The 25,437-nt window shown below is 38.4% G+C and overlaps 1 protein-coding gene across 4 annotated transcripts in view; it reads left to right on the top strand.

Annotated features, from left to right (window-relative positions):
- Positions 1-25,437, top strand: part of pik3cb (phosphatidylinositol-4,5-bisphosphate 3-kinase, catalytic subunit beta) — a 142,664-nt gene that overhangs the window by 41,384 nt on the left and 75,843 nt on the right. For 3 of the 4 annotated variants that reach the window (XM_028794386.2, XM_028794387.2, XM_051923540.1), the window contains exons 2-3: positions 613-695; positions 25,049-25,238. In XM_028794386.2, coding sequence (XP_028650219.2) covers positions 25,086-25,238 — 153 coding nt within the window. In that variant the 5' untranslated portion in view covers positions 613-695; positions 25,049-25,085. Of the gene's footprint in view, positions 1-612; positions 696-17,679; positions 17,875-25,048; positions 25,239-25,437 lie in introns of those variants that run through there. The other variant, XM_051923541.1, reaches the window with a different exon arrangement.

Genomic DNA, 25,437 nt, shown 5'->3' with positions numbered 1-25,437 from the left:
CAGTGTTTATGTGAGAAATGCTTATGATCAAGTAGTTAAAAGTGTCTCCAAAGCATGCATACATTTCCCCCTCGTACACACATCATATTGAAGTGTTTTTTTCGTATTTAGGAATTAAAGAGTGCTATAGCACATCTAGTTTTTTGGTGCTTTTGCATTCATTTCTTACTTTTATTCATTATTTTTTCTTAACATATTTACTCAGTACATGGTTGAGTGGAGTTATCCTATAGCGTTGTTGTTTCTGAGTTGTGTGTTTTTTTGTTTTTTTTTTGTTTCTTTTTTAAGTTGACTTTCTATGTTCCAATTTAATTGTTCAATTTAACATTAACAGTGTTGTACAATTTGTAAAATGCAGAATACTTTAATAGAAAGGTTTGTTTGCAGTGAATTTTTTTGCCTGTTCAACTATGCAGAGAAATAGGCAGACTTCAAAAGTGGGATGCATGTTACAGGGCATAATACTAAGATGTTGTCAGTCCAAATAAGGGAGTGTTTTGGAATCAACAATAGAAAAGTTATATGTGTTATGTTTTCTGTTATGTAATGTGCTACTCCCTAGCTGGCTTTGTACCTTAATGACATCCCCTCCCCCTCCCTTTTTTCCCCCAGATGCTACGTGGATGCTATGCACTTAACACAATGACCATGAGAGAAACTTGCAGAAGATAAAGAGGTCTTCTGGGTGCCAGCAGGTAAGGGATGTATCAACATTGTAATGTGCTAAGGGACATGCAAACATGCACTAAAGCTGTGGGGTGATAAATATCACTATGTTCCAGGTAATGCTAATGTATATTTATGTTGACCTTAGTGAGATTGTGCCTGTCTAATTGGGTGAAACCCTAGTACAGTTTCAGTGATATGTTGGGGAAAAATCATTCAAGAGAAGGTTCAGTCACATTCTTTAAATGTACTGTTTGTAATGAGCTATTGAGGTCAATTTGTGTGAACTTGGAAGGAAGTTCAGAAAGTGTAAAAAGAAGGATGATCAGTGCTGTTAGCAGCTGAAATAACAGAAACCACTGAAAAACAGAAGTTACCTTTGTATCTGTACAGTACTTAGTTTTTCTCTCAACATCCCAGACATGCATGCTACATAAATTAGTTACATATTCCCATGAAGCTGTTTTAAAGTATGTGAATGGTCCCCAACTTGTACTTTAGTGTTATCAGAATAGATTCTACTCCCTCTTATGTCATGATGTTGAACTAGATTAAGCATACTTAAAAATTTATGGATGGATAGAAAAGATAAAATGAAAACAGTGATTTTTGAGATTAGCAATATCTGCATCGACTGCAGCATGCCAATTTTGTCTTAGAATTTTTGAATGGCTGATGCAGATTTTTTTCTTTTGCCCACAACATGCCATGTCGCTAAATAAGTTGCTAAGAAATTAAATGTTAGCCTTTTTATTTTCATCTTTTACTCCAAAGCCCAATACCCCCAAACCCCCCCGTCTCAATTTACACCTTGTACTAACCACAGATTAGCAGTCTGGTGGGGTTTCTTATCTAAACTGTCTGACCCCTGATTCAACTGAAAAGGAAAATTTTAGCTACTATAATCTTCCTTTACAGCCTTGGCCTAGTGTGAAATTGACCTTTTTTTTTATGTTGGGTTTAATTGCCATACTGTTTTTGGTAGTCCACTGGAAGACTGGTCAGAGACTATGTCAAAGTCAGTATTGCAGGCTGCCCCACACAAATGATCAAATGTGGAGTTTGACAGTCATATGGCATACTTATTCTACCCACAAGGCTTTGAACTAAACATTTTGAGGAAGCAGCACTTGGTAACAGACCTTATCTCAATGTTAAGGATTAGCCTGTGATGCCTCCTGGATGTATTTTTTAATTTGTGAACATTTTACTCTGTAGAGTAACATAATTGTCTCATTTAGAATGCCATATTGTAATCTAGTAATTAAAATAGTCAAGTTAGAGACTAGTGTAGGAGTTACACCAGGATCACTTCTGCTACACATGTCTACAGTCTTTGCTTCATATCCTTCCTGATTAACGACTGACTACTTTGCATGTTCTTGCTGTGCATGTACAGTGCATCTGGAAAGTATTCATAGCGCATCACTTTTTCCACATTTTGTTATGTTACAGCCTTATTCCAAAATGGATTAAATTCATTTTTTCCTCGGAATTCTACACACAACACCCCATAATGACAACGTGAAAAAAGTTTACTTGAGATTTTTGCAAATTTATTAAAAATAAAAAAATTGAGAACGCACATGTACATAAGTATTCACAGCCTTTGCCATGAAGCTCAAAATTGAGCTCAGGTGCATCCTGTTTCCCCTGATCATCCTTGAGATATTTCTGCAGCTTAATTGGAGTCCACCTGTGGTAAATTCAGTTGATCGGACATGATTTGGAAAGGCACACACCTGTCTATATAAGGTCCCACAGTTGACAGTTCATGTCAGAGCACAAACCAAGCATGAAGTCAAAGGAATTGTCTGTAGATCTCTGAGACAGGATTGTCTCGAGGCACAAATCTGGGGAAGGTTACAGAAAAATTTCTGCTGCTTTGAATGTCCCAATGAGCACAGTGGCCTTCATCATCCGTAAGTGAAAGAAGTTCAAAACCACCAGGAGTCTTCCTAGAGCTGGCCGGCCATCAAAACTGAGTGATCGGGGGAGAAGGGCTTTAGTCAGGGAGGTGACCAAGAACCCGATGGTCACTCTGTCAGAGCTCCAGAGGTCCTCTGTGGAGAGAGGAGAACCTTCCAGAAGGACAACCATCTCTGCAGCAATCCACCAATCAGGCCTGTATGATAGAGTGGCCAGAAGGAAGCCACTCCTTAGTAAAAGGCACATGGCAGCCCGCCTGGAGTTTGCCAAAAGACACCTGAAGGACTCTGACCATGAGAAAGAAAATTCTCTGGTCTGTTGAGACAAAGATTGAACTCTTTGGTGTGAATGCCAGGCGTCACGTTTGGAGGAAACCAGGCACCGCTCATCACCAGGCCAATATCATCCCTACAGTGAAACGTGGTGGTGGCAGCATCATGCTGTGGGGATGTTTTTCAGCAGCAGGGACTGGGAGACTAGTCCGGATAAAGGGAAAGATAACTGCAGCAATGTACAGAGACATCCTGGATGAAAACCTGCTCCAGAGCGCTCTTGACCTCAGACTGGGGCGATGGTTCATCTTTCAGCAGGACAACGACCCTAAGCACACAGCCAAGATATCAAAGGAGTGGCTTCAGGACAACTCTGTGAATGTCCTTGAGTGGCCCAGCCAGAGCCCAGACTTGAATCCGATTGAAAATCTCTGGAGAGATCTTAAAATGTCTGTGCACGGACGCTTCCCAACCTACCTGATGGAGCTTGAGAGGTGCTGCAAAGAGCAAGTGGCATCATATTCAAAAAGACTTGAGGCTGTAGTTGCTGCCAAAGGTGTATCAACAAAGTATTGAGCAAAGGCTGTGTGAATACTTATGTACATGTGATTTCTTATTTTTTTTTATTTTTAATAAATTTGCAAAAACCTCAAGTAAACTTTTTTCACGTTATCATTATGGGGTGTTTGTGTGTAGAATTCTGAGGAAAAAAATGAATTTAATCCATTTTGGAATAAGGCTGTAACATAACAAAATGTGGAAAAAGTGATGCGCTGTGTATACTTTCCGGATGCACTGTATGTTTTCATATTTTCCTTCATATCTTTGTGTTAAATTTTGGTCATTTCAATTTGTGTTTAAACACATTTCCAAACGTTAAATGTTTTTGAGGCCTGAATAAATTTTTATTTTGTGCATTTTAAGGTATACATAGACATTGATAAGTTTTTGGTTGTTACGGCATGGGAAAATAGAGACATGTTTAATGTGCAAGTAAGCATTTCACTGTACTCAGTACACCTGACAATATTACTAGTGCTACTAAAGACAGAAAGTACAAAGCACTTCTATACACACAGACTTGTGACAGTCTTGAAAATACTACTGAGTTACTTAAGTTGAAGTGAAAAGTCTGAGAGGTATGACTATTTCGTGAGTGAGAGATTGGGCTATTTATTTAGTAACTGACAAGATACCTAAAACCACATTTTTATTTTTTCTTGTCACATTAAAACACTGGTAAGCAAAACACTAACAAAAAACTTCACAGCAGCACACATCTAATTATGTATAGTTTACCACAAAATATCTTATTTGGAGTGGTTGGATTGTATCATCATTAGTAAAATGGATATGTTTATGATTTTCAAACACACCCCTTCACAATGTATTTGGGATAGATTTTTTTTTCTTCTGCACTTTCTGATTTTTGAGCTATACTAACCAAAATAAAAGAACTGTATTTACTTTAGCCCTGTATTTTATTCCTTGACAGCTTGTTTCTGCCAGCGGCATTCAACTGTTGTCCTTTTACCCTGCATACCTAATTATTTGCCCAGTGGACTGCATGTGCCTAACAGGTACAATTAGGCAGCTCATACAGTTTCCTGTTCTACTTTCTTTTTAATTATGTCATTTTGTGTAAACAGATAATCCCTTTTTTGTTGATGGGTTAATTGGAAATGTTAAATTCATTTGGAACCTGCAGTTTTCATCTGATGCTTTTAAGCAACTGCAGAAGTCATAAGCAGTTAATGGTTTGCAGATGCACTATGAGCAAAATATAGAAATATTAATACAAAATGTTAAAAATATCACATACAGTACTAACATGCATGTAGCATCCAAATAGCTAATTGTTCAAATATATACCTGTTTTTGATATAGATGTTTTTGGGTTAAAACTCTTTTTACAATAAATAATAGACTTTACTTAGTTAGTACTTTTATTTGTCTCAATGGCAATATTAGCTTTTTACAGAAGCTTAAGGAATATAACAAACCGCAACAACACCACCCCTCCCCCTCCAACCCTGTTGTGTAATCCTACTTGCTTAGCCAGTGATGTATTTAAAATTTTTGTGTTGTTTCTGTTGTTTGATTCTATGTTTGTTGTACATTGTCCACTGTTAGATTCTACAAAAGAATGTGCTTTTTATACATCCTGATCTAGTTAGACGATTGCCAGTTGGCAGACCTACTTTGGTGTGCTGAATTTCTTTTTTTTTAGATAGATAGATAGATAGATCTTTATTGTCATTGTCACTTTTAAAAAGGAACAACGAAATTGAAGGTGCAGTCGACTGTGAGGCATAAGAGTTAAAAAGACAAGAAGAGAAAAAATAAACTGAATAGTAATAAAAGTACTTTACAAAATGTACAAATTGCACTTGCTATATATACAAATGTCACTGGTTGACTTAAGGTCTATATTGCACATTGGGAGAATGATATGGAGCAGTTTTATTCTGAGTTCAGGGCCATGATTGCTTTTGGATAAAAGCAGTTTTTAAGGCGGTTTGTCCTGGTTTTCATTGCTCTGTATCTCTTGCACAATGGCAAAAGCTGGAAGAGGCAATGACCGGGATGTAATGAATCCTGTGAAATGTCTATTGCTTTTTTGCAGGAATCGGGAGGTGTAGATTTGTTCCAGAGTGGGGAGGATACAACCAATTGTTCTCTCCACTGTCCTGACGACCCTGTGGGGCACTTTCCTTACTGAGGAAGTGCAGCTACCGTACCACACACACAGTCCATACAGTTAGGTCCATAAATATTTGGACAGAGACAACTTTTTTCTAATTTTGGTTCTGTACATTACCACAATGAATTTTAAATGAAACAACTCAGATGCAATTGAATTGCAGACTTTCAGCTTTAATTCAGTGGGGTGAACAAAACGATTACATGAAAATGTGAGGCAACTAAAGCATTTTTTTAACACAATCCCTTCATTTCAGGTGCTCAAAAGTAATTGGACAATTGACTCAAAGGCTGTTTCATGGGCAGGTGTGGGCAAGTCCATCGTTATGTCATTATCAATTAAGCAGACAAAACGCCTGGAGTTGATTTGAGGTGTGGTGCTTGCATGTGGAAGATTTTGCTGTGAACAGACAACATGCGGTCAAAGGAGCTCTCCATGCAGGTGAAAGAAGCCATCCTTAAGCTGTGAAAACAGAAAAAACCCATCCGAGAAATTGCTACAATATTACGAGTGGCAAAATTTACAGTTTGGTACATCCTGAGAAAAAAAGCAAGCACTGGTGAACTCAGCAACGCAAAAAGACCTGGACGTCCATGGAAGACAACAGTGGTGGATGATCGCAGAATCATTTCCATGGTGAAGAGAAACCCCTTCACAACAGTCAACCAGGTGAACAACACTCTACAGGGGGTAGGTGTATCGATATCCAAGTCTACCATAAAGAGAAGACTGCATGAAAGTAAATACAGAGGGTGCACTGCAAGGTGCAAGCCACTCATAAGCCTCAAGAATAGAAAGGCTAGATTGGACTTTGCTAAAGAACATCTAAAAAAGCCAGCACAGTTCTGGAAAAACATTCTTCGGACAGATGAAATCAAGATCAACCTCTACCAGAATGATGGCAAGAAAAATGTATGGAGAATGCATGGAACAGCTCGTTATCCAAAGCATACCACATCATCTGTAAAACACGGTGGAGGCAGTGTGATGGCTTGGGCATGTATGGCTGCCAGTGGCACCTGGACACTAGTGTTTGATGATGTGACACAGGATAGAAGCAGACGAATGAATTCTAAGGTGTTCAGAGACATACTGTCTGCTCCAATCCAGCTAAATGCAGTCAAATTGATTGGGTTGCATTTCATGATACATATGGACAATGACCCAAAACATACAGCCAAAGCAACCCAGGAGTTTATTAAAGCAAAGAAGTGGAAAATTCTTGAATGGCCAAGTCAGTCACCTGATCTTAACCCAATTGAGCATGCGTTTCACTTTTTGAAAACTAAACTTCAGACAGAAAGGCCCACAAACAAACAGCAACTGAAAGCCGCTGCAGTAAATGCCTGGCAGAGCATTAAAAAGGGGGAAACCCAGCATCTGGTGATGTCCATGAGTTCAAGACTTCAGGCAGTCATTGCCAGCAAAGGGTTTTCAACCAAGTATTAGAAATGAACATTTTATTTCCAGTTATTTCATTTGTCCAGTTACTTTTAAGCCCCTGAAATGAAGGGATTGTGTTAAAAAACTGCTTTAGTTGCCTCACATTTTTATGCAATTGTTTTGTTCACCCCACTGCATTAAAGCTGAAAGTCTGCACTTCAACTGTATCTGAGATGTTGTTTCATTTAAAATTCATTGTGGTAATGTACAGAACCAAAATTAGAAAAAAGTTGTCTCTTCCTCATCTCCCGCCTCACCTCACACTCTTCCACTGTAAGTATGTTGCTGTTGTGAACAGGCGGCTGTGATGGAGCTGCTGTTGGTGTTGCCTCATAGCGGGCAAAGATGTTCAGATCCTCTGCCAGAGAAGCGTCTCCCTCAGCGGCCGACGTGTTGCTGGATTTATAGCCGGTGATGTGCCTACACTCCTACCCCCATTTAAAAACAGAAAGTCCCTGCTGTAGTTTATATATTCTTTTGAGCAATGGGTTCATTATTGTTGAGTATTTTAAGAATCAAAGCTGGTTATTGCTTAGTTTCTGATACACTGTTGTACCATTCAGTAAAGGCACAAAAGGTTTAGGTGATCTCGTAAAGCTCAAGGTCTGTGCAACTAACAATACCTTATAGGATACTGCTGCTTCCAAACAGAATATAAAGTAGTGTTTCATTCTTTAAGTATAGTGGATCATATGTAAACAAGAGTACACTTTACGTTTTTTGCATTTCCCTGAGTTGGCTTGCTGTGTCCTCTCTGACCTTTGTAGGCTGGACTTTCCACATGTCCCTTAAATGCCTTTGGAGTACTCATTCCCTTTTATATCACATGCTCTTTACACTAATTACAACTTGTTGTTATGCTAATAAACTTTTCTTATTAAATATTTAACTAATAATCATGTAAATAATTGAACAGACTGCTTGACTAAGTGAAGGCTAATAAGCAGAGGGCAGGGTAAGGGGGCAGGCGCCCATGAAATGTTTCACAGGCTTTAAATACTTACTATAATAATGGAAAGGAAATGGATTGTCTAGTGAAACTGGGATATTTGATTCTTGCACTTTGTATTGAGAGTGAAATGTCTTTGCAGTTGGTCAGGTCAGCAGAAATTTGAAACCAATTGATATTTGTTGACAATGCAGTCTGTAGTATCTTTTGAGATAAACATTGTATCAAGCAGTAAGTATTTAGAGTTATTTCACAGATGTGGTGTAACGGGATTCAGTATATTCTGTTTTCAGATTGTTCACATAAACCCATTTTATTTTTAATAAAACCCTCAAGTGCTTACTGTGTACCTCACTTGAGTCATAACTTTGTTTAGTGTGCTTAGAATGGCTTGTGCGGGTAAAACCAGATGCGTAATGGACTTTTATTTTTGTTTTTACAAGGTCAATCAGTATATACTTTTTGATAAATTCTTCTTACAAGGGAATGGCTTGCTGACTTGTAATTGTTGTTTTGTAGTCCGTCTTTTTTGACACTGTTTTTTGTGAAAGCGTGAATTTGGCTATTGAACTCAAACCTTTGGAATGCAGATGAACTAGATAATCCTCTGAATGTGTGTCTGCATGTCAGGGGAACTTCCTATTCACTTCCAGTGAGAAGTTAACATTAAATAAACTAACTGCTGCTTTTCATTCCCATTTCCACAAACTGGCTAAACTGTAGTGGGAGACCTGACCTCTTTCTTTTGTCATAACATCAAGCTTAAGTGGACTGTGAGTTTTAGAGGAAGCTACTTATGCATGCTGACGATCTAACACTTCAAAATTGATTAAACACCTTTCATTTGATGATTTTGAAGTTAGTTATTTCATTTTGGTCGGTCTGTCCACACAGCAATGTTGGGCACATTTTTTAAGGGCTACCACAGCATATTCATCTACTGCATTGAAAGAGCGGTGAGGCAGCATGTGGCTGTGCATATGCTGTCAGGCCACACACGCACAGAGGCTCTTTGCCATATCAGTGCCAGTTGTGAGAGGGACTGAAAAGTCAATTCCGGTCCTGCCATGCACAGAATGTCCAGGTTATGGGTTGTGCTGCGTGTGTCACAGCTTAAGCTGTCAATTGAGACCAAGATCAAGCTTCAGAGACCAGGATTGTGGCAAACACAATACCATTACAGGTTTATATATCTATATATAGATAAGGCAGAAATGAATACTCATGGAAGGCTTAATGTACTTGAACTGTTTTCTGTTTTAACCACCTTTGTAGCTGTTGTTTTTGTCCTGTGTATGCTTATTAGAAACTTTGTTGAACTGCTCTATGTTATGTTGCATTTGCACCTCATTCTGTTGACATAAGAATCCACACAAAGCCATTGTTGTCCTCAGGAGCAGCTTCTGCTAAAGGGAAAGCCAGCAAGAAACAGTAGCCTATTGTGGCTTTACTGTTTAGCTCCTCTGTGATGGCTCTGGCAGCGTTCATCGACAGCCGTCTCAGTTTTCTAAGTCGTACACAAGAGAAGCTTCATATTTATTTATTTTTTTAGGTCTCTGAGAATTTTGTACTTTTCTTAGTGAATGTTATTTTTAGAAACTAATTGCCGCCTTGTGCCTCTGCTTGCCATTCTACAGGGCATGCAGGAAAAATGTGATCAGTTTACCTCAAATGGCCTGCACCAAACTTCTGAGTTTTAATGAAGGCACATTTTATTAAATTGGAGATTTCTGTGAGAATTAAAAAGATTTTTTATAATTATCTGTATCTGTTAGCTATTAGTGTTACCCCATTTGCATTAGTAATTTAGGTCTGCAATCAAAGTAAATTTATACAATTAAAAAACCAAGGCTAGCTATCCGTTTTAGGATCTCAAAGTTCATGGTGCAGCTCTTTTTTTTTTTTTTTTTGGTCCTTCACTGTTGAACAGATCTCTAATTCTTTTGTTTTTTTCTTTCTTTTAGTTTTGAAGTTTCTCCTCTACATGTAGAACCAATGCCAAATTTTATTTCAGCTCACTAAGGCTACTGTTTTCCTCTTGATACTGAATGATTTATTGTTTTGTAAGTAGGTGACCAGTGGTGAATAAGTTGCTCTAATCCAGTGTGATTCATTTTACTGCCAACTCGTGCTTATGACAAACCTGCTTCATCTCTTAGTGGTCTGACTTTGAGCTTGACAGGTCCACCAAGACCAGCAGCCCTTTCCCTGTGTATCACATCAGCAGAGATGACTAATTAGCTTCTCTTTCCTCATATGACTGGGAACAGTTTGGATCACAAGATACTTTTCGTCTTTAATTAGACATGCACACTGCTGTAAGAGCTTGAATCTGGTGCATCCATATGCTTACTATTGCAGAGTGCAGGCTTGCCTGTATGGTTAAAGTTTCTTGATTTAGGTTACATTTCTAGAGTTCTTTTGGTAGTGTGCCATGTAAACCCCATATTTTATGAGGATCATGTTTTATTACTTAGCATTGAATTCATAGATCTAGTCTACAATGTCAAGTCACAGTCCCTCTGTACCAGAATGATGCGGCACAGTCTGCTTTTGTCAAGATGGCTTTACTTTGTACTAGAAAGCATGTGATTTTTTTGTGTCATTTTATATCCTGTTATTTTTAAAGAACTGGCCTTCCCTTTGGACTTTGTTTCTCTTATTATTTCCTCATTCAGTAGTGTGTAGATGCTGACTGCTGGCAGAGAACTTAATCTTAATCTGGGAACTTAATTGTAGTACCTGAGCAAAGATATCTACATAGATATACAAATGTGTAGTGTAAAGAAAGGGTAACATTCATCTATGATGGTGTTTTTTTTTTTTTTCTCTTTTTTTTCTCCTCAAGAGCTGCAACAGTTATTCAGGGTGTGTGTGTTGATGGGCAGAGGATTAAAGGAGAACAGACATGCTTTTCTCTGCCTTTTATGTGGGGCTTTCAAATAATCATGATGTGAACCAAGACAGACATTTTCATATAAATCGCCAGTGAAAAGCTGACCGGTTATGATGTTGGTCTAGTATAGTGCTGGGAGGTATACCGGTTCATACCGAAAACCGTTTTTTATTTTTGTTATGATATGGATTTTTCTTATAACGCAATACCGGTTTAAATGGCTTAAACAACGTTCGGAACGTGGTGCAGTGGAAAACTGCTACACCGCTAAACACGCATGCAACGGAGTACATGCGTTAGTGGAGGTATTGAGCTATGAAAATGGACAGAGAACATTCAGAAACTGAAGCTGTAGCAGATGATAAACTTGAATGTGATGACACAGAAGAACTTTTGCCGAGAAAAGGAGCCATGTCTGTTGTGTGGAGATACTTTGGTTTTAAAAGGTAGGATGTAGACCAAACAACTATTTACTGCAAATGCTGTCGAGCTAAAGTTGTCGCCAGAGGTGGCAACACAAGCAATTTGCTGCACCACCTTAGCCGCAAACATGCTTTGGTGTTCCATGAATGTATGGAACTATGATTGACACCCTCCATGTCCTCAGGTAAAACTGAAAAAGCTAGAGGACACTCGAGTCAGACGCGTTTGCCAAAGGTACTGCCTACAACGAAAAAAGCAAGTGGTGGATCGAGATAACCATCGCCATTACAATCCATATAGCTAATGTGTCAGTGGACAGAGATTGGTAACATTAACAGAAAGTGTAGTTGGTTTATAAAAAATATTTACTATTTATTCCTTTTCTAAGACATGTTCAGTGCAATACAACTTTTGACAAGCACCTCTGGATATTTTACTAAGTCTAAATGCCTCTTTGGATGGTTGAAAATATGTTGTCAAAATTATAGTTTAAGTTGTTTGCATAATTTGTTCAATAAAAAGGGTTCTATATTTTGACTGCAGCTGTCAAGCAATGTTATTCCTTCTCTTCATTAGTGCTACCCCCTTGAAAACTATCACTTTATGGGGTCATGGAAACCTGTATTAATACTTGTTTGCACATTAAAATGTTTTTTTGTACAACGTGCAATTCTCATGACAGTGGAATAGGTTATTCTTAGCCAGTCTACTGCATAAATTGCATTGCAAAATGTGGTTAACATCTACTCATGCACAGGAAAAAATACCGTTGAATACCGTGAAACTGGTATCATTTTGAAAAAATACCATGATATACAATTTTGGTCATACCACCCAGCACTAGTCTAGTATTGAGCTGGTGGAAGAATTGTACTCTATAGAATTGATTTGTAGACAGGTTGGCCATGCACTGCATAGCTCACACCCCCACAGTGATTCATAGTAGTTTTTCAGCCCACTTGGTACTAGACCGAGGAAGTCACCAATCTGCTCATCTCTGGTGATTTATATGTGGTGATGTGTTGTAATGTCAAGATCATATTTGGAAAAAGCTGATGAGAAAAATAAGGTCCCATAAGGATCAATGCTAGGGTCACTGCTTTTTTCCACTTATGAAAAAGATATACAATATTATATATACCATGTAGCAATGTAACACATGTCTTGTTAAGTTTCAAGTGACAGACACAAGGATACATGGGAGTTTGCAACTTTCTGCTGATAGAACTAGACTGAATTAAATTTGGGCACATATGTTTCAAATTAAGTCTCTAATATAATTATTGGGTTTACACAATTTGAATGAAAATATATGGTAATGATAACATAATGAGGTATATGGAGATAGAAAAAAGATTTGTCTAGGTAATAGATAGGGGGAATCATAGTAGACTTCTCATTTACAAAATGAGACTGTATAGAAGTGAATAAAAAAAGATGTTAGAAATTTTGATCAGAATGGTGGAGTATCATAAGGTAGGCCAAGGATCTTCAAGGGCTATATTGTCAGAGGGAAAGAAAGGTAAAGTGAGAAAGTTGGTCTTCATAATACACTTTGTGAAGTTCTACAACTTGACTTCACTTCTTACAGTAATGTACTTATGAAGGAAAATTTGAAATACTCTGTGCAATTTTGGTCTCCTAGAAAAATAGCTAAACTAGAGAAGTAAAGCTGAGTGAAACTAGACTTAGTTACATAATTCAGGATATGTGCTATGAGGAAGTTCTGAATGAGTAAACCTTCATCATAAACATGCAATAATTGTGGAGAGTCATCTTAGATGTGTTTTAAATTAAAAATGTTTAATTTGAATCCCGCTTTTACTTAAAAATATGGTACTGCAACAAGGGTATGAGGGCGCACAATGAAACTAGGAAAAAGTAAAATTCAAATGAATGTAAAGAACGCAACCACACCAAAAGCTGTGGATTTATGTAACAAATTGTCAAGTAGTGTCATTGAAAGAAGCACTTTGCAACCTTTCTAAAAGGGACTTTTAAGTGTTTGTGTTTGAACACGTTAGTTGGGCTGAATGGTAACTGCTGAGCTGCTTTTTTTGTTTCATCATTTTTTGTGGTGTTTGGACCTAACCCCTTAGTCTGTAGTTTAAGTGTACTTAAATGGGCTACAGGACAAACATAAATTTTCAGAAGTAGGGCTCTTTCTTAGTCAGAATAACAAGGACAGTGAAGTCAGTTGGCTATCCCAACTCTCCATCTCTCTCTCTCTCTCTCTCTCTCTCTCACACATGGCAGTATGTTCTAAAATAACATCATTGCTTATGTTTCCTTATTGCCCCCCCCCCCCCCCCCCCCCCAAAAATCAAAATATAAAAAGGTCACAACTAACCAACAATTGTCCAGCTATAAGGATGTAGGATTAACTAAATTGTTATATTTGAGATCAGTTTATACAAGCTTATTAACCTGCAGAACTACTAAAGGGTTTGCAGATAACCTTTCTTTGAATCTGTTCCATGAAGATTTTGCATTTTATTTACAGACTACTGGATTTCTACAAATGCAGCCAAATGTATTGGTACCCTTCCACTATTTTAAAAAAGAATACAAATTTCCTGTCAATTAAGATGAAACTGACCAAAGTAATTGACTTGCATTATTGTTTAGTCCATAAAGCAGACACTTATTTTGATTTAGGATTTAACATATTTTAACAAAATAAAAATGTCATGGAAAAGATTATTCAGATCTTAACCATCCTCTTTGGGTGTAGTAATTACAACCATGTGCTTTCTGTAGCTTTGAGTTAGACTTATTCATCTCACAACTGGCAATTAGTCCACTTTTTTTAAGCTGATGTTCCAGTATTCTTAGATTTGATGGGTTCCTTCTCCCATTTGTGAATTTCATCATTCCAATGTTTTCTTTTCAACCAGCTTAGCATGTTTGGGCCCAGCCAATACTTGAATGGGATGCCATCTAGGAAAAGCTTGGGTTGCTTATGGAACAGGTGTTGTTTTCTTGGATTGGCAAAAATTGGAAGCCTCTACCTCAGCCATCCACAAGGGGTCACTTGTGTACTGTCCACCCTGGTTTGGAATCTTTTTTTTGTCTTCATCCCCTTCTCTATCCAATCACTGACTCTCTTAGGGTTGATTTTTTTTTTTTTTAGGCTTAGGCTGCCCCTACTAAGGATTCTTTTTAGGCCTGTTATTTGTGTTTAGAGTGGTTAAGGTAAAGGATAATGTTTTTGGGTAGGAAATATCTGTATTTGATTCTGTCTTGATTTGGTTTTATCTTATTAAACATTGTGGGAATGGCCTCAGTGTTACTGGCTCTTATAGTTATCATGCTCCCAACTTGCCTCTGAACTTGTGAGCCTGGGACTGTGCTAAGACGTGGTAATGGTGTCGAAGACCCTCCTAGTCCATGCTTCCCTTAGGCTCTGTAGGCTTTGTGATTAGGGTTGCTGTTGGAAGAGTGTTGATGAGACATCGGGGGTGCATACCCTTTACTGTGTGTGGGGATCTCAATACCCCATAGCAGTAACAGGGACACTTCGGCGCAAAACTGGTGTGGCTCTTCTGATGAACTGTAAAACTAATGTCCTGACTCTTTATGGTCATAAAAGATCCCTGGGCACCCTTTTCAAAAAGAGTAGGGTGTTTCCCGGTGTCCTGGTTAAATCATCCACCATGGCTTGGTCATTCATCCCCTGTCCCTCATTGGCTAACTATCTCCTCCTTTCACCATCTAATAGCTAATGTGTGGTGAGTGTACTGGCATTTGAATGGCTGTCATCACATTGGTGGTGGTTGAAGGCTCCCCAGTGTTTATGTAAAACACTTTGAGTAGGTTAAAAAAGTGCTATATAAATGTAATTTATTATTATTATTAATAATAATGATAATATTATTCTTTGAAGCACTTAGATGTGTGTTTTTGTCATTATTCTGCTGGAAGGCTCATGACCTGCAACTAAGGCAGAGATTCCTGACCCAGGGTAATATGTTTTGTTCCAGAATTCCTTGATAATCTTCTGATTTCATTGTGCAAGCACATATTCAAGGCACCCGATGCAAAATGGCACACAGCAGCCTCATACTGTATCATTAATGAGCTTCCTCAATATTTCACAGTAGGGTTGGTGTTTTGTCTTCTGTAAACATAGGTCTGCTGTGACTTGTGAAAAAGCTGTAATTTACCTTAATCTTTCCAAAGGACATTCTTCCATAAGGACTGTGGCTTGTCAGTGTCAATTTTAGTGATTAATTAGTCAATTTTAGTGAACTCCAGTCAGGCTCTTTTTGTTCATTTTTCAGAAGTAGAGTCTTCCTGGGTCTTCTACCATGGAGTCCACTTTCATTTAGACTGTGACAGATGGTGTGACTTACAATTGTTGCACGTTAATCGTTGAGGTTAGTCTGAATCTGTCTTGATGCTTTCTTTGGTTCTTTCTCCACCGTTTGAGCTGTCTTTATGTTCAATCTGGAGACAGCTTTCCTCTTTCAAACACATCCAGGGAAGTTGGCTGTGGTCCAGTGGACCGGAAAGTTGTTGATAATATTAGATACCATGGTCAAAGGAACACGAAGCTCGTTGCAGATTGTCCTGTAGCCATTACCATGACCGTGCTTGGTTATTTTCTTCCTTTCTTTTTTCAACTCTCTCAAAGCACAGCAGAATGAGTATTTTTCTCCTTTTGAATTGGCGGAGTGACTGATTAAGAATTAAGAAGATCTTAATTTGAGTAATTAATCAGCTTGAGATATCACTACAATTGTCTTTTAACTTCTAAGGTGTCCCAAAAATCTTGTCCTTGCCATTTTTCATTTGTTATTTAAAGTAATGTTAAGTCACAAATCAACAGCAAAGTGTCTTCAGTATAGAATATGGAACAAAGAATGGTGGAACTCAGTTACTTTCATCTTATTTCATAGAATGTTGTGATTCTTTTTAAATAGTAGAAGGATGCCAATAATTTTGGATGCATCTGCCTCAGTAAAACTGCTTCATGTCCTGAGCAATTAAAAACTAAATGATGAGTTGATTCATTTTTGCTATATTCAAACTACACTTCAATATCAGTATTCAGACAATTTGAATAATACAACATCTAGTGGGTAATTCATCTGACTAACTAATCTGTATTCTTGGTTTGAATCCTGTGCCTGGATGTTCTCTGTATGGAGTTTGCATATTCTCCCCATTTTTGCATGAGCTTTCATCTGAGTACTCTGTTTTTTTCCCCACATCTCCAAAAGCACATTAATATTCTTTGTTACAAAGTTTACATAAAAGCTTTCAAATTCATGTTTAGACTTTAAATGTGTTGAATGTTAATTTATTTATTTTTTGTTTACTTTTATACTTTTTCAAGAGTGTCCTAAAAATGTCAAGTCTCATATCAACTTCATGCAGTTCTGCACATCTGTACAATCTTCACTTAAGTTTGAAAGATCACCTTTTTGTTTTTAATGTGCAGAGCTTCCCTCGGTGCCTACATATTAATTGTTGAAACCAGCCAATATGGAGGTCTCCTGGATCTACTTCGCTTTGGCTTCAGCTTCTTTTTAATTCTTAGAGTATCATTTTCTCTAGTCTTTGTGTGAATTGCTGGGATACCTACTCATGTGAAGATTGGCAACAGCAGTGAATGTTCTTCATCTGTGAATGTTTTCAGATTTTTTGTAATTAGTCATTAAACCTTAAACTTATTTTCAAAACTCCTTTGGAAAGGCTATGCTCACAATATTAAGATTCTATAACTACTATAGCTAGTGCAAACACACACAGAGTCTCCGAGAAAGAGATTGATGCTTTAAATGTAGTCTGCTTTAGACAGTGAAGAGCTTTAACATGAAAGCTAAAACCCTATACATCACGCTGGCTACACCAGACATCCTGTAATAGAATTCAGTAGATGCTTGAAACAAGTGGACTTTGTGACTGTCAGCTGTGGCACATGCCTGTAGAATTATGAGGACCGGGTACATGAATATCATGACCTGACTATTCTTGTTTTATGAACCTTTCTATGATGTTAAAGACTCCATCATAAATGTACACATCCTTTTATGAAATAATTAGAGCAAAGTGATTTTCACGGTTGGGCATGTCAATTAAGGCTTGTTGGTATGAGAAACTAGAAAGGTCATGCCCAAGCACTGGACTTAGTGACAAAGTCTAGTCTGTAACATCAGACCGCTATATGAATAAACATACCGTACATTAAAGTTCATTAGGGTAAGGTGGTGCGAGGAGAGGAAACGTTTGATTTCTTTTAATATAGCTTTTTCTTAGTAGTGTAAATCTATGTTGTAGATGCCTCCTTTTAACATTTCCACAACTTATTCTTGTGTGGGTATAATAAAGACAAAGTGCAGCATGTTTCAGTAGCTAGAAATTAGAGTGTACATTTAGAAGAAGTCTGTTCAAAGTCCTACTGTATCTGAACAAGGAGAATTTAAAAAAAAAAAAAAAAAAATTTGCATAAAAAAGGGGAAGAGTGTTTGCATTTTAGAGAACAAATTATAACACACAGGTAGTGTTCTGTCTGTTTTCCTGACTGTCCACTAAATGCCTGCATGAAAGCCATGTCAGTGGAGATGTTTTTAAAGAAAGCTTTCTGGTAAGTTTGCTACAAAATTTTGAGAGTGCATTCTCAGGTGTTTCTTGACTTTAGCAGTAGGTAGCTATGTAGAAACCTGAAATAGTCTTAAGTATCTATGATGTCTAATGATGCATCTTTTTGGAAGAGAAACAGTGTACCACCAGATTTAGGTTACAGGTATGGTGGTTATTTTTAATCATGACTGATATTTCACATTAAAAGAATAAAACAAAATACAAAAGAAAGTAGATTATCCTGATTAAGGAAGACTGTGTATATTTTCTGATGACTTTGATCAGAATGTGTCAGTTTAATTCTGGCTTTCATAAAGTAATATGCTGTCATATACTGTCCATTTCCATTGTTATTGGATGTTTTTATTGTTCTGTAGGGCTACATATTGTGCAATGGTGCTCTGGGAAAGTCAGACATCTGTGGAATGTATGTTGTATGAATGTTGTACGTTGTAAATCCTATTTTTAATATTTTTTAGGCTTCCTCCTGTGGTCCATTTCAGGAAGGCACAAATCCTTTAAGGAAACAGCTGGGTCAATAGACTCATTTTTACAAACTTGACAATTTGCAGTAGATTTACAGAATGGCTCCCAGTTTCTCAGACAGGGTGGTTATTGCAAACCTGTCCTTTTCAAAATATAAATCATATACAGAGACTTTGTACATCACTTAAAAACTTTTTTTTTTATTATTGTTTGCTTTGTGTCGGACATGACTTGTATTCTCCTAACACTTTTATGTTCTACAAATTCAGGTGCCTTCAAAGTGTATGAAGTCTGTGTTAATCCCTTATTTGGCATCTGGTCTTACCATGGGAACTTGGCTCTTATTAACAGGATTACACCAGCCTGACCTTAAAGATTTAGTTTTGTTCTGGTTGTGGGATGTCACAGAGCTGACGTTACTGATGGCCTTCATTCTTTACCTGTCATTGTAGATCTAGATTGTATATTAAGAAGATCATGTATATGGAAATGGGTATCAGGGAAGTATGTTTTTCATGTGCTGAAATGCTTGGGTTTGTGTGTGTTTTACATGCTCACATGCAGACGTTTACACTTGTTGCATATTGGAGAGAATTCCAGTAACATAAGGTTAATGAAACCAGCTTTCCAGAAATCAAATGAAAGCATATGAAAAGATTTCCTCCAAGAGACTAGACCTAAAGTTGAAGTAATTTTGCCAGTAGAGTACAGTCTATGCTAGAATAAGAATAAAGAGAGGGAAATGAAATGTCTAGATGGAGGAAAAACTTAAGAAGTGAGAGTGTTGTAATCAGGAAGAGTAGCTGAACGAAACTTTGATGTATCATGCCTAAAAGCCACAACTTGGATGAACAGAGAAAGCAGATATGATCATCAGGAATGCCTATGAAAAAGTGTTTTTGGGAGATCAAAAATAAACAATGTTTAAATATAAGTTGGGTGTGTTGATAATTGAGATTTTTTGATGCATAAGTAATATTCATGAAAAGCACAACCCAATTAGGATCAGTGCAGGATGGAAGACCATATATAGATATATAGATATAAATACCATATATATATATAATATATAAAGTTTTACCAGAGAGCATGACAGGAGATAAGTTTTTTTTTTTTTTTTAAATTTTTATTATTGTTCAAGATATGGACATAAGCATGAAACTATCAAAGCACGCTTTTAAATTTATTTATTTATATGTGTGTCTTGTTTTTAATTTTTTTTTATACTATATCTATATATATAATTCACTAAGCCGGGAGACAAGTAGCCACCCATGGAAAGCACGCCGGAAGGGGCGTGGATTCACTAAACCGCCGACAAGAAAGACGCCAATGGCGCACGCAGGAAGGAGCCACGCCCACCAACTCTTAGACCATTGGATACGACGAAAAAAATCACAGAGCCACGCCCACCAACTTGGACGCGACGCCTCGGAAAACATGCCGTCATTTCTGTTTGTCTGTGCCACAGTCCACTTGCAGCTCTGAGCCACGTTGACTTTTCATTAGTCAACCTCAGTGGAACCTTAGTTCACACAGAGGCAGCGCCAGAGAGAGACAGAGGCGCACACACACACACAGAGGCAGCGCCAGAGAGACAGAGCCGCACATACACACAGAGGCAGCGCCAGAGAGACAGAGCCACACACACACACACACACACACACACACACACACACACACAGGGTCAGCGCCAGAGAGACAGAGCCGCACACACACACACAGAGGCAGCGCGTGAGAGAGAGCCGCGCACACATATGCAGCGCCAGAGAGAGACAGAGGCACACATATGCAGCGCGAGAGAGAGAGCCGCGCACACACACACACAGAGGCAGCGCGAGAGAGAGAGCCGCGCACACACACACACAGAGGCAGCGCCAGAGAGATACAGAGGCACACACACACACACAGAGGCAACGCCAGAGAGAGACAGAGAGATACAGAGGCACACACAGACACAGAGGCAGCGCCACAGAGAGACAGAGGCGCACACAGGCAGCGCAAGAGAGAGCCGCACAATCCTTTAAAACTGAAGTTAAAACACAATGAAGGCAGCAGTCTTTAAAAACCAATAAGCCCTGTGCCTCTTTTTCATTAGCGTCTCACCTGCTTCAGGCCCTGCAACAGTCGAGACGATCACTCTGCAGCTGACCTTCCCTGTGCCTGACTCCACTACTGTCAGTCGCCTGATTAAAAATGGCCTTTTGAAGGGGAGCTATGGACCCGCTATACCACAGGAACACATTGCCTTCGAGCCTGCTCTCGCTCACTCTAACGTACCAGCTTTCTCTCTCTCTCTCCTCACTCGCTTACACACTGCACAGGGGAGAAATGCCAGCAGCACGAGTCTGCCCGGAAACCGTTTCAGCCACACTTCCAATCCCCTCGCTACACTGTGAGTGCGATGATTATTTATTTAAAAATGGGCTTTTGAAGGGGAGCTGTGGACCCGCTATACCACAGGATCACCTGTGACATTGCCTTCACATTGTTTTCCTTTTATTTATGATCCTGTTGAGCAGATCAGACACCCAGGCAAACAACACTGAATAATCAATAGCTGCAACCACTTTGCCCGCCCCAACTCCTCACCTGAGTCGGTTTTGTCTGTGTTCAGCAGTGTTTCCGAAACTCGGTCCTGGTGAACCCCTGTGGATGCAGGGTTTTGTTCCAACCAGATTCCTAATCATTAATGCCGGTGAAACTCATCCTGGATAAGTCGGTTTTTCAAACGCAGACGTGTAGCACATTAGTCTAGCAGACTAGCTGGATGTAAAAATGTCATTGACGAAACTGTTGCTCTCAAACTTCGCAACATGGCTGTTAGCTTTGTTTGCCAACATTGGGATAATGTCGGCGACGTGGTCACAAACTGCAGCAACTCACCACACAAGGACGCCCTGTCTCTCGAGGCATTCACACTGCCGGAAGACAACCATGGGATATGCAGAAAACAGCCATGTCAGTCAACGCAGATCAGACACCCAGGCAAACAACACTGAATAATCCATAGCTGCAACTACTTTGCCCGCCCCCACTCCTCACCTGAGTCGGTTTCGTCTCTGTTCAGCAGTGTTTGCCAAACTCGGTCCTGGTGAACCCCTGTGGCTGCAGGGTTTTGTTCCAACCACATTCCTAATCATTAATGCCGGTGAAACTCATCCGGGATAAGTCAGTTTTTCAAACACAGCCGTGTAGCAGATTAGTCTAGCAGGATGTAATAATCCGAGATGAGTGAAATGCCAATATATGTGCAAAGAGGAAAATGACTCAGGTGACGAGCTGGGGGTGGGCACATGAAATGTTACTTTTCTTGGTGATTTATTACATTTCCGATTTTTCAAATGTTAATTTTCTCCCTGTGCTTAAAAATCATTAAAAAAGCGGCCTGATTATGCGGCGTATGGTACGCCGCGGGTTGGCTAGTATTGCTATAATTACATACACACAAAAGAGTGCATATATACACTCACTGAGAAAATTATTAGGAACACCATACTAATGGTAAGTTGGACCTCCATTTGCTCTCAAAACAGCCTCGGTTCTTCATGGCATGGCTTCCACAAGATTTTGGAAACATTCCTTTGAGATTCTTGTAGGAATGCTCCGATTGATTGGCTGATTTTCATAAAAAAAAAGACTTGATCAGTGAATTGGCAATCACTAAAAACGATTTTTTCAGCCCCTGCTTTTCTAAGCTTTACAGTAATTTAGTTGCAGTGGTCCTTTATAGGTACTATTGTTGTATTTTGGTGCAAACTTCCTGCAGTGTAAACAAAGAGAAGGAAGTCAAAGTTTGTTTTGTGAGAGAGGACTGAAATATTTGCCTTTACATTAAAGGAAGTGGAATAATAAACTGAGAAATAGAAATCGGAAGAGTTGTCCTGTGCAATTATACAATTAGACAGCAAGAAAAGCTACTTTAGTGAGTTTACTTCTTTTAGATAGGACTTTATTTTATCCTTTAATTAACACAGATACCGTTTTAGTTTGAACAGTGAACTTAATTTTAAGTGCAGCAGCTTACATTTTCAATTGGAAAAAGAAAAATGTTAATGCAAAATGTATCTTTTACTTATAAAACTATTTAGCATCTTAGTCTTCTTGATGAACAATTTATGAACATTTGATACATTTGTAGCTTTTAAATAATTTTTACTGTGCTTATTATTTGTTTCTGTGTGTCTTACAGCATAAGTTTTGGTAAGAAACAAGTACTACATAATTAAAATGTTAATCCATATTTATAATTAAACATCAAGAATTATTAATGTCTTGCTGATACAAAGAAGAAAAAACACACCTGTATAAATACAGTATAGTAAATATATTTTATGGTCACTGTACATTAAACCTATAGAATTTCTTTTTGTTAATAAAAAATGAAGAAATAAACCCCTTTGGTCTATAGTTTAATTATAAAAATATACTTTAATATAGGACATAAAGCTTCTATGTTTCTGGTTATGCAGGAGATTAGTGGAAAAATGTTTTTAAAGGGATAAAGGAATATAAAATCAGTATTGGAATCCTCAAGTAATATGACATTGGTGATTGGTACTGGCCTTAAAAACCTGATTGTAGCATCTCTAGTTTCTGGTAATGTTGACATGATTGCATCACAGAAATGTTGCAGATCTCCCATTCTATTGCATCCCAAAGATGTTCTATTGGATTCAGAGCCAGTGACTAGTATGGCCACTGAAGAACACCAAACTCCTTGTAATATTCATGAAACTAGCAGCAATACTCAAATAGGCTGTGGCATTCAACTGATGATTGATTGGTGTTAATGGACCCAATGTGAGCCAAGAAATCCTTCTCCACATCATTATATTATTGCCAACAGCATGGACTGTTCACACAAGGCAGGTTGGGTACATGGATTCGAGCATTTTCCACCAAATTCTGACCCCGCCATCTGTCTGCCTCAACAGATTCATCAGTCCATGCTATGTTTTCCCAGTCGTCGTTCTGTCCATTTTTGTTGAGTCTGTGCCCATTGCAGCCTCAGCTTTCTGTTTTTGACTGATGGGATTGGAACTCGACATGGTCTTTTGCTGTTGTAGCCCACCAACCACAGGGTTTGATGTGTTGTGAATTTTGAGGTGTTTTTGTCCTCACCACAGTTGTAAAGAGAGGTTGTCCGAGTTCCCTTAGCCTTTCTGCCAGCTTGACCAATTCTGGCCATACTCATTCGACCACTCATCAACCAGTCCTTTCCTTCCTCAGAGCTGCTGCTCACTAAAGTTTGTTTTTCACACACACAGTCTAGAGAGTGTTGTGTGCGAAAATCCCAAGAGTTTAGCAGTTACAGTAATACTCAGAGCAGCCTGTCTGGCACCAACTATCATACTACAGGCAAAATCTTTGAGATCACATTTTTTTTCCATTCTGTTGTTTGATGTACTGTAACGTCCCTGAAGCTCCAGACTTGTATCTGCATGATTTTATTCATTGAGCTGCTGCTACTTGATTGTCTGATTAAATCGGTGCATAGATAAGCAGATGTACAGGTGTTCCTAATAATGTTTTCAGTGAGTGTACATATGTATGTGTGTATATGTTTGTTAATGTGTGTGAAATTCATGTATATTTGTCTATATATACTCAATATATATTATTTATGGGTGTGCATACATGGTATATATAGGCAGTAAAGATTTTGTCTGTTTCAGAACTGGCCGATGATGAACAGTCTATGGCAGGGGTAGGCAACGTCGGTCCTGGAGTGCCACAGTATGTGCAGGTTTTTGTTCCAACCCAGTTCCTTAACGAGAACTCAATTATTGCTGATGAAGCACATATTGCTTAAGTGACATTTTAATGCTTCATTTTAGTGGTCTCGCTTGTTAAGGTTCTCCAACCTTAATTGCTTATTTCAATCTTAAACTGCTGCATTCAGTGTTTTAATTGCTCCTTATTAGCAATAAGATGTAAAAGACAAAGCAGCCAGCAGTTCTCCAGCTAGCTTTTTTCCAATTACATCTGTGTGTGTTCATCATGCACTGTTTGATTTAATAAAACACTTAATAGAAAAATGTGACAGACTGAAAATGTTAGGCTTCAAATCATTTGGATGATATCCTTGGAAAGGAAAAAAATCTACGATATAAAAGCCTTACATTGCACAGACTAACAAGCCATAAAGTTAAATAAGGTCTGAGATTGGCAATGATTGGTTTCTAATTAAGCAATTGGGTTGAATGAAAACCTGTAGCCACTGCGGCTCACCAGGACCGACGTTGCCTACCCCTGGTCTATGGTATTCAGACACTATATCCGGTACATCCATCTTGGCCCTTAAGTTACTTATGTTCCTTCACTACATATGTTGATCTTTTGATGTAACTTAGCTTGTTCCAAAGAGTTGTATGGAATGAAGTTATTAGGATATGAAAGTAAAAGTTCTAAAGTTGAAGTATGAAAAACGTTTTTGTGTTCCACATGAAATTAATCCTGAAAGTGTTTTAGAGTATGCCTTCCTAGTAAGGACTGATCTTAGCTTCCACTGGCCTGGCTCTGAACAAATGTCTATTTCCATTATGTTGGTAACCTTTGATTTCTTCGTGATGTCAGATCGTTCCAAACTTCTATATGCAGTATTTGTTGGTAGTTCTTCGCAGTGACCTGTATGACCTTGTATTATCTTTTTTATGTCAGCTGTATTTTCATTTTTGATTCCTGACCAGGTCCATATGATTGTCCAGAAGGCATCCATTTCTCACAATGCCCCCTGCCATGACGGATATTCTAGACAGCTGGGGTGTGGATTCCAATCTTGCTAATGATGTTACCCTCAAAGCAGACTTCCTCTTGCCCAATGGCATTTACATCCAAATGGAAGTTCCCAGAGAATCGACCATCCTCAACATCAAGTCGGTAAATGAAGTCTGTTTTATTTTAAAATTATATATACAGTCATATGAAAAAGTTTGGGAACCCCTCTCAGCCTGTATAATAATTTACTCAACTTTCACCAAAAAAGATAACAGTGGTACATCTTTAATTTCCTAGGAACATCTGAGTACTGGGGTGTTTTTTGAACAAAGTTTTTTTTAGTGAAGCAGTATTTAGTTGC

Source organism: Erpetoichthys calabaricus, chromosome 2 (genome assembly GCF_900747795.2).
Source record: "Erpetoichthys calabaricus chromosome 2, fErpCal1.3, whole genome shotgun sequence".
Taxonomy (NCBI): Eukaryota; Metazoa; Chordata; class Cladistia; order Polypteriformes; family Polypteridae; genus Erpetoichthys; species Erpetoichthys calabaricus.
This window is presented reverse-complemented; position numbering and strand designations above follow the sequence as displayed.